The sequence below is a fragment of the Tubulanus polymorphus genome, chromosome 1, assembly GCF_964204645.1.
Source record: "Tubulanus polymorphus chromosome 1, tnTubPoly1.2, whole genome shotgun sequence".
NCBI classification, from domain to species: Eukaryota; Metazoa; Nemertea; class Palaeonemertea; order Tubulaniformes; family Tubulanidae; genus Tubulanus; species Tubulanus polymorphus.
This window is the reverse complement of record NC_134025.1, coordinates 5,518,423-5,528,075: the sequence shown is the minus strand read 5'-3', so window position 1 is coordinate 5,528,075 and position 9,653 is coordinate 5,518,423. Positions and strand designations below refer to the sequence as shown.

The 9,653-nt window shown below is 36.0% G+C and overlaps 2 protein-coding genes across 2 annotated transcripts; one reads left to right on the top strand and one right to left on the bottom strand.

The window, feature by feature from the left end:
* Positions 1-1,385: 1,385 nt before the first annotated feature.
* Positions 1,386-3,942, bottom strand: LOC141915519 (uncharacterized). The gene is made up of 5 exons (XM_074807085.1): positions 3,820-3,942; positions 3,354-3,525; positions 2,895-3,055; positions 2,516-2,611; positions 1,386-1,496 (listed from the first exon to the last, which is right to left on the bottom strand). Exons 1-5 carry the CDS (start codon positions 3,940-3,942, stop codon positions 1,386-1,388), a joined length of 663 nt encoding a protein of 220 aa, XP_074663186.1.
* Positions 3,943-7,766: 3,824 nt separating this feature from the next.
* Positions 7,767-8,985, top strand: LOC141915517 (2',3'-cyclic-nucleotide 3'-phosphodiesterase-like). Its single transcript, XM_074807084.1, has 4 exons — positions 7,767-7,816; positions 7,976-8,036; positions 8,164-8,307; positions 8,399-8,985. The coding sequence occupies exons 2-4, from the start codon at positions 7,979-7,981 to the stop codon at positions 8,983-8,985; spliced, it is 789 nt and encodes a 262-aa protein (XP_074663185.1). The 5' UTR covers positions 7,767-7,816; positions 7,976-7,978.
* Positions 8,986-9,653: the final 668 nt, after the last annotated feature.

Sequence of the window (9,653 nt, the reverse complement as noted above, 5' to 3'; positions counted from 1 at the left end):
GAACGCCGCTGGGATGACTGCAATTTACCTGCTTGCTTCCAGTTTCAAAGCTCCAGGAACCAGTTTTAGAGACCAGTTTAAACTTTAACCCGGAGGAGGGAATAAGACCGATAAATCATTTAACCCTAGAGTTAAAAGTTTATGATCGTCAATAAAATCTGCCCCAAGGACTCCGTAACAACATCGTTCATTCGATGAAAAAACAAATATATCTTACTTCAGAACGAAACAATCTTTATTACATTCAATGTTTGTTGTCCGGTAAGGTTTTTAACAATTAACAATTAGTTTTTATAGCAACAATTTTGCGTAGAAATCTAAAAAAAAAACAATTTCCCAAAATGGAAATCCGTAGATATTCCGCCATATTCGCACCTACGAGTAACGAGTTTTATACGTGATTTAGATTTTTTGTATCTAGATTTCATATTAGATTGATCTAAAAATTGTTCGTATATAATTTGAATTTTCCCGAATGCCCAAATTGTAACCGAATCTAGATAAATGAACCTCATATACGTACACGTAGGCAGTCGTTATTGTTGTGAAGTAACTACGGACCCTTGCAAGAATTCTTATGTTTAATAGTTGGCCCAAGAAATCTACAATATTTTATGTTTCGATCTGATTTTTAGAAATTATCCAACGTTTCATATTTCTCGCCTAAAGACATTCCTGCATATACAACTGATTTCCGCGGCTAAGAAGATATAATATACATATATAGAAACGATGTAGCTGCTTAGTTTATCTTACGTTAAGTACGAGTTACTCTATATTCATCATATATAAATATAATTAACAAAAGCAATAAAGAATAGAAATTTCTCATGTATATTTCATTTTCACTGGTGGCAATTCGTCGCAATTAATATGGATGAATTTAAGAATTTTAAGAAGTTTTATTTTTAGTTAGAAAACATAAGGCTTAGATTCAGAAACGACCTCAGAGACCAGACTGATTATCAGTCCTAAAATTGACTTTAATCATTTCATATGTAAAGTAAGAGCTGTAAAGATTGTTTGAATTTTTTGTTGGCAAATTTAGACCGATTTGGAGCCGATCAGTTTATTTCGAGTCACTCGGTGCTGCGGGTCTCTGGATTCGATACGTGCTTGCCCGATTTTCTAATATCAAATTTTCTATGTTATTTTTGCTGCATATATATTCTTTATTTTCAAAATGCAAATATTACCAGCCTTGCATCTGGGAATTCGTTCTTACATGGAAAGATTTGATTGATCGAAATAAAATATATGCATATGATACCGAATTTCTATCATAATTGTAATGTTGACTTTAAATTCTAATTACATTCGTTTCGGATATACCAGTATTAACGGAAAACGTAATTGAGAGAAAACTAACTTCACCAGGAATCCAGCTAATATCCCATGTCACCGGGGTCGTCGATTTCGGAATAATCCTTTTTCTTGTTGCCTTCGATGTAGACGATTCCCAAGCGGTAGAGCAGAATGCCGATAGTGAGGCCGTTCTTTACGCAGAAGAAAAACGTCATGTAGCTCACGACGGAATAATGGCCCAAAAGAATGCACCGGAATATCAAGAATGGCATGTCCTACATTAGAAGAAATACGTACTTCTTAAATTACTTATGCGTTATAATAGGAGGATAAAAGAGCACAATATAAGCATTATAACTTCATCCGAAATTAATAGATTTTGGATCTTTTGGTTTCTCTCATTGTTGCAATTGATAGAATTTGTCCGTTATAAATATTTTTCTATTTCAAATGTATCCTCAGATTAATCGACCATTTTCTTTCTTTCCGTCGATATTGCATGAGATTACATTATTTCATATTTTGCATGAGATTGCATTATATATCTATGAAAGAAAATATCCAATCTAGAATTGGCACATGGTCATATTGCACTTGATTTCTTGCAGAGAAAGTATGCACGTATGCGAATGATTGAAATAACAGATGAGCATGTCAGTAAAATGTCAAGCGGTCGTTCGATATAAGAAACCGTTGATTTTGGGCGTAACAAATTACAAATCTAACACCGACCATTGTGAAATATAGCGTCTTGAAAATTACAATTTAGCAAAATGTGACTTTCATAAAGAGTTTTCTATTCAATTCGACGAACAAAAGCGCTACACTTTCGAGTTTATCCATTTATTAATGATAAATTGATCGATGATAGATTTTGGCGAAGAACTTTGAAATTTAAAACATAGTTTAAATAGTAAGTTGAACTTTGAATTCTTAACGCCCAAAGGATAATATACGCTTTCAATGCAATGCAAAACACCGATGAACGCAAATATTTTTCTTTTTATGTCGTTCGAATTGACTTATTATTAAAAACTATGTTATTGTATAACGGTACTGTTCATCGCCCGCAGGGTCTGTACTGCGATCAATTCGCTGAATGAAATAAATTATTATGTCGTCAAATTCTCTGCGTCAGGTCAATGACGATTTTAGCATTTTGTCGCGACCCATCGGCACCGGTACCGACTTAAATAGATAGAAAACTTGCCTGCAGAAATAAAGTTGCGAGAATCCCCAGTACTTCAGCTGATTGGCAGGCTTTAGGACCACACCCTTTGCTCGTAGTAGTTTCACCTTCTGCTGGCTGAAACAAAAAATGGATATCGTTTATATTCGGCCAATAATCATCGTGAGTTCAGCAGTTGTTTCCTTCGATTCAACATCAAAGAATACCACCGCATCGTGATGTGTCTATCTATGTTTTCAACCCTTTAGCAAAAATCTGTCTATTAATGTAAACAAGATGATGTATTTCGAATGATCAAATTTAATTCCGATAAATCTTATTTCACTCTAGTCGACTTGAAGTATTTGAGTTATATTATATATTGTATATATATGTTATATACTTCAGAGAACGCTCTGACCTTTTGGCCCGTTTGCCCGTATTTGGGTTCCATAGGGGTCGATCTTGAGGCGACAGTTGGTACGAGAATAAACGGTATCAAGCTGACAGTAATTAGGACTAGTATCAGGTATACGATGCCTTCATGGTAGCGAAGTGGCGGTTCCTTGAATACATCGAAGACTGAAAATGAAAATATAAAAATTGTTTCGGCAACTCCCTGGTAAACAAAAGGCGAAGATGTATGTATTTATGGCCCAGTAAACTGAACAGCAGGTGATGAAATGAAACATTGTAGGTACCCTTAGGTGATAACTAAGAATTATTATCTTATCTCATTATAGCCCGCATCCCGATCAATTATCGAATCATTCAATAAAATCGTCGAGAAATTGGATTCGGAACAGAAGGATTATTTCAAACAATAGTTTTGAAATGTCCTAGCTTGCGGGGACAACATGTACATATACTAAACACGTACATTGTATTATGTCAGCGGCCATTCCAAGGAACACCATCAACAAAAGCGGGATGTAGTCTTTTACAACATCTCCTTTGGGTAGTAACCATCGAGCTAGAATCAATATGAACATCAAGCATTGCTCCAAAGAATTCACCCACAATCGAGGAGCACTCTCAAAAGGCAAGGTTGTCTGAAATAAAAAAATCAGATTCAGTTTCAGATTATATTTATATAAACGATTATTACATATTAAACAATGTCATGTGCTACGATTATCAATACTGTTTACTATTACTATAAGCATTACTATTATCTTATGAAAACAATTAACCCACTATAATTAGTTATTGGAATAATGATACGATAGCTCAATATTGCTGAAAATAGATTGAATTCAATTCAACTCATTCATTCGCACATCCGGGTTTTAGTTATTTTGAATCAACCATTTAAAGCCATATGAAGAAAATGTAAAACCACTCACTCCGGTGAAAAAGGTCATATTGTAATGGACGAGTCGGTTAACGATAGTCGTTTTTTCAAGCTGCAGTACATCGTTGCGACCTGCATCGAAATCGTTTTTGATCGCTACTCTGATATCGTACATCTTCAGCTCCAGCAGCCAAATCGATGGTATAATTGAACTCAGGTAGAAGATAATACATGGACGCAACCTTAATTTAATAAGAATCATTTGAATACAAAACTTAATCAAAACAGCGATATTTCGGCGACTGAAGCGACTGAATTATTATTGTATATTATCTTTATTATTATATTTTTAAGTCACAAAAGTTGCATCACTATTAGATGAATTGAAAAGTTACATTTTCTACATCATAAAACGTACTGATGAAAAAGACCATAAAGGGACCCCGAGGTCCCAACTTTTCATGAAAAATGCGCCTAATGCCCTGGCTGAATATAAAAAAAAAAAATTAAAAGAAAGTATAAATATTACTAAGTGAGGATAAACTAGTGGTCCGATCCTAGTCATTTGCAGCGTTCTGAAATCATCGTTCATGCATGACCAAAAATAATACGATGCGTAATAGAGACAGGTGTTTATGTGATTTGCGCATCAGTTTTCACCAAGAAACATATTCATTATTGACTGTAATCAGCTATGGCCAGTGACATCAAATACTGATTGATCCTGTTCATCCAAGTTTCAATGATTTGACCGCTTCTCCATTATGCAAATTAGACACATGGTGAATGACGATAGTCTTTCTAGAGTCAGAGACGCAGCAGGACGTTGATTTATATTTCAAGATTTGTTTTTAATTCGCTGCCGTGGTTTCATTTATTGATCACGCGCTTTTCCAGTTGTTTATACCTATCGGTGACACTTTTACGAAAACCGAAATAAGTAAGTTCCCTGTCGTAAACTCGAGTCTTGCTTGGGAATAGATTACAGGAATTGACTTTTGTGCGATGGTTTCTAGTTCCCCGCCAGTCGAAAGCTTTTTTCCCAAAAATATACATACATGTAGCTTAACTGTGATGAGAATTGATCAATCTAGCGAAAAGCCAATGGCAATTGAAATTGAGGTAAATTGTTTCGTATATGAGCTGGTTATTTTTACAGCACCGCCCGAGGTGCAACCGCTAGCGTTAGTAGGTAGTATGTCACAAAGTAACCAGGTTTCTTTTAAAAAAGGAAACGCATCAAATAACAATATGATAATGTTCATTGTATATGATATATATATACACGCGTTGCGTTGCTGTTTGATTGTAAGTTTCAGCTGCGGTTTTGATGTCATAGAATCGTACAGCAGTCATATCTGATGATATCAGAAACATATTAAAGTAGACTTGAAATCAGATTGCTGCTGGGTACCTTAGAGTAAACTAAAGTTGGATTTTTATGGACCATGCAAGTCTGTCCGACTAAGGCGTTTGTTTAATTATCCCATTTTGAATCAGAAAATATTCTAAAAGATATTCGATTTGAACGGTCATCCGAATTGGTTAAATTCGACATGATTGGAGTCTAAGTCATCAAATTAAATCAACTTGATGTTCATTCATTTAGTTATGAGTTTTTAGGGTGAATGAATCAATGATACTTACCATTTGAAATGGACGTTTCCCTTTTTTATTATGATCACATAGATGCCATCGGCCACCAAACCGATCAGACCTAGCAATACCAACCAGTAAACGTGGTTTTGATAATCCATGACCACCTTCCATGCTGCTATGATGCAGTGGAGAGCAAAAATCAATCGCGCTACCACCGCGCAAAATATATCCCAAAAACTCCACTTCGGTTCGATCATGATTAAGATGTTTTTGGACTTTTCTCTTTTGTTTTGATCGAGTTGTCCTTTTTATTCGGTCATAATAAAAAGATGACTTTTTTCGAATACAATTCAACGCGATCCCTCAAATCCAAAAGGTCGGCGCTTTTCACTCGCGGGGAGTCGTTCCTGGAAAGGTGAATTCAAAATGGATTTTCGAAAATAACCATTGTGCGTTCGTATATAGATAGCATACGCACAATGAAATATAACTCATTCAGATATATCATTCGTGAAAATATCGTGGGCAGAGTATGCGTAAACAGATACGAAACACATGGCCGAAAAATTCGAAACCGATAAAGATTAACTACTTGATTCATTTCATCAGTGCATGATGTGACAGTAACATTGAAACCTGTAATTCAACCTAATTATCTATTAATCAGAATAACTCACAATAGAAAGTTCATTCGCGGCCTTACTTACATGCCTGCTTTGCCTTTTTCAGTACGCATGCAAACCAGCTAATACCATATTAATTATTAAAGTCATTATATTCTTCTGCGCCACCGCGTCACGATATTGATAATATTACAATACAATGATGATAATTTGTAAGTTTTTCATAGAATGAACTGTTATTATGGTGTGAATGTATGGGGGAAATATGGTGCTTTGATGTACCGCTGACAACCGAAACCACCGGATGTAGTTTCAGCAAACGTTGCGTGCCATTCTGGGACGATCGCTGGGTCGTCATAGAATTTCTACTTCAAACGTTCATTAAACGCAGTGGGATAAAAGGCCTAATTTTGCTACATCGAAAAGCTGGGGTATATGAATATGTAAATACCCAGTCAATAGAGCATATGGAAAATCCAAATTTCACTTGTTTACTCGTGAAAATTGTATCGAAATTACGGTGAATTGAGTACAGTAAAAATCATCCTTATGATACGAAAAGGTATTTTTTCGTCCTCAATGAGCTAATATTTCAGACTTCTTATATCGTATTGTTGCAATTTTCTCCTAGAAGAATACGAGCTCCCGACTGCGTCTTCTCACATGCATTGTTCGCCGATTGAAAGAGACTTTGTGCCGCGAAAGTGGGAGAAAATCCTCCCTATTCAACGATATGTACAAACGCATCGAAATACAAATTACTAATGTAAATAATTATGTTTACGAAACTTTTGGCGATTGACTGAAGACATTTATATTCAATTGTTGATTCCGAATTTCACGAGCTTCTATTGAAACGGCCCCAGAACAGCTTAACTTTCTCGTTTATCCAGACGCACATCTTTATTTACTTGCTTATTTGTCCAAACATAAGTGATGATTTTCCCAAGTTCAGCAGTTGCCTTTATGTATCGCCAAAACTCCAGTGCGCAAGGGTTGTTGGCTTGTCGCGTTTCGTAGGAAATGATATTGAAAGAACGACGATTCCAGTTTCAAAAGTATGATGGTCTTTTTGGGAAGAACTGTAAAAAATCCAATATTGTTATTCAACTTACCGCGTCTGGCGTCTATACTTATCACGCAGCGCTTATCAAACCCAAAAAGAGCCACACGTCGCCACGCACCCCGGTCTCATGTGGTTTAGTGACAAATGCTATGATATGAGATACAGGATTACTATATTACAGTGTCAGCATTCAACAATTAACGATTATATTTTTTTGTGACTAGAATTTACAAAATGATCGGGATCAGATTCAACACGAACATGTAATATAGAATTTCCGTGCTGCTCTTTGGTGTAAACAAATGCACTTTCATTAAGAGCAACCGTTTGTAGATATTATGTATAAAATAACTTATTCGTACCAGGATTGAGATTGAGTCCACATCCTTTGACCAATCGATTTTATAAAATAAGTTGATTTATCTTAAAAAAAACCAAGATTATCAGCTCTATAAGTATATATACTTATCGTGCTTAGAATGAAAGATGATAAATTTATTTTTTTTAATTCCAAAAAACGATGAAAAATGTACCCAGTTCGGAAATACGGTTATTGCAATTTTGGATGATTTCCAAAGCGTCTTATCTTGATCTAGTTAAGCATTAGTACTAGATTTGTTGCAATGATTAGATAATGTTCAAATCAAATCGTTCTCTATACCGTTCAATTAATGATCGAAAGCAAAATTCATTTTCAAAACAAAAGTATAGTCAACATTCGCGGTACTACTAGTGATATATAGGCCTACTCTTTGTTAAAGGTAAAGAAATTGTGACGTCTCCCTGAAATAAATCTAGGCTATAATACGCTGATATTTCCAACACTATATAATGTTTACGATTGCGTTTTACATATTGCCATTTAGACTTTCTTCGGTTTCTCTTCTTTATGATTAACCTCTATTTAGTTCTATTCGCAGTTCATGAAAATGATGTTTTCTCGAAATATTATGATATTTTGGATGGCACTGGTAATTGAAGGTAAATCTCAACAAACAGAAGATTTTCAGGCACAATTGATAATTCATTTATTAAAAAGTAGTTTTCATTGAAAGTCATTTATAATTTCATGAAACCTTTTTAAAACACACTCCTTGCCTTTTTTCAGCAAAGCAGCCTTTGTTTTATGGATGGTTTTTGGGTGATAATAGCGCACACTGGTTAGAAAATCAAGGCAGAACGATATTCCAAGAGCTAATTCAGCTACGAAACGTTCGGTCAGAAATGCTTTCAAATTTCAACGTTACTCCAGGTATAAATGAAGATTTCTTCTAACGGTAGAAAGTAAATTCTACATCTGCTCTTTTCCAATCCATCTATATTTCCATTTCATATACTTTTAGGTTTTGATCTGTCCACTTACTACTCCGACATGACAAAGTACAGTATGCCTCTTCATGTCACGGCCATGTTCTGTGGACGCGGAACGGTACCCGAATGTTCCACTTACGAGCAAAGACGCGCAGTTCGCGAAGCTTTAGGGTCTTTCTATGTCATCGAAGTCGTTGGTTTTCTACTGACACCACGAACGCTCGGCGCACGAGTTCGTTTAACCGAGCGACAGTTACCTCTCTGGGCGCAGAATGATACTGACGGTAATTGTAAAGACCGCTCTGCACCTTGCTACCAAGGCTGTTGTAACGACATAAACCTCGGAATGGGCTCGACTTCGTATCCACCCAATTTCCATCCGACCTCCGGTTTTGGAAGCAAAGGGCATATAACATTGGGTTGTGCTAAAGATGTCTCTGCGGTTACGACCGGCTTGGATCTTGTTGACATAATACAATGTGAACAAAAATGTTTGTCGAATACGGCACATTTCGATTTAAATGATAAAATGCAGGTGAGATACTACGGCCAGGGGAGATTTTTCGTCTACACAAAAATGCCAATGTTCCTCGCTACAAAATTCAACTTTTATCTCTAATGCTTTTACTTCAAAATAAATAACTTATGTGTCAGGCGACCACGATACTGGTCCCCTCGAAAAACAACTATCCATGTTCTAGTGCCGTTTATTCGTCTGAAATCACATTTGTCGAATCTATTGGAAGTTTTAGTATTTATGTTTCAATCTGAGGGATATTGATATGGGATAAACACCTGTAATTTCTCTTGGTGGTGATATACCGGTGTGCGTGTGATTGATTCTACTTTTCCTCCATCGCACTTTGCTCGCCCCGGCACCACATGGTCGGGTCTCTTCGCCGTAATTAGTTTAATAACCGCGCCGATGACAGCGGGATCTCTTACTTAACCGCCAATGGTCCCTTAATGTCGATACGTTGCAATTTACTCGATTGTCTTCCGTGAAAATATACTCACTCCATTCACATCCTAGCTAAGGAGACATTTGTACTGATTCAGATTCGATAGAAATATTACCATCCGCGTCACAGTTAGTTTACAACCAACAACTATCATATGGACTCAGTAAAAGGTTTAGATTTTTTTCAATATTCATTTAATTCGTCCAAACTTTTTCGATATATTCTGATGGTGTTAAATCAGAAAATTGATACCAGCTTTTGGGAGAAATTGTCAGCTGGAATAGATTTATTGACTAACGAGAGGAAAATATTGAAAAGCTTTTTG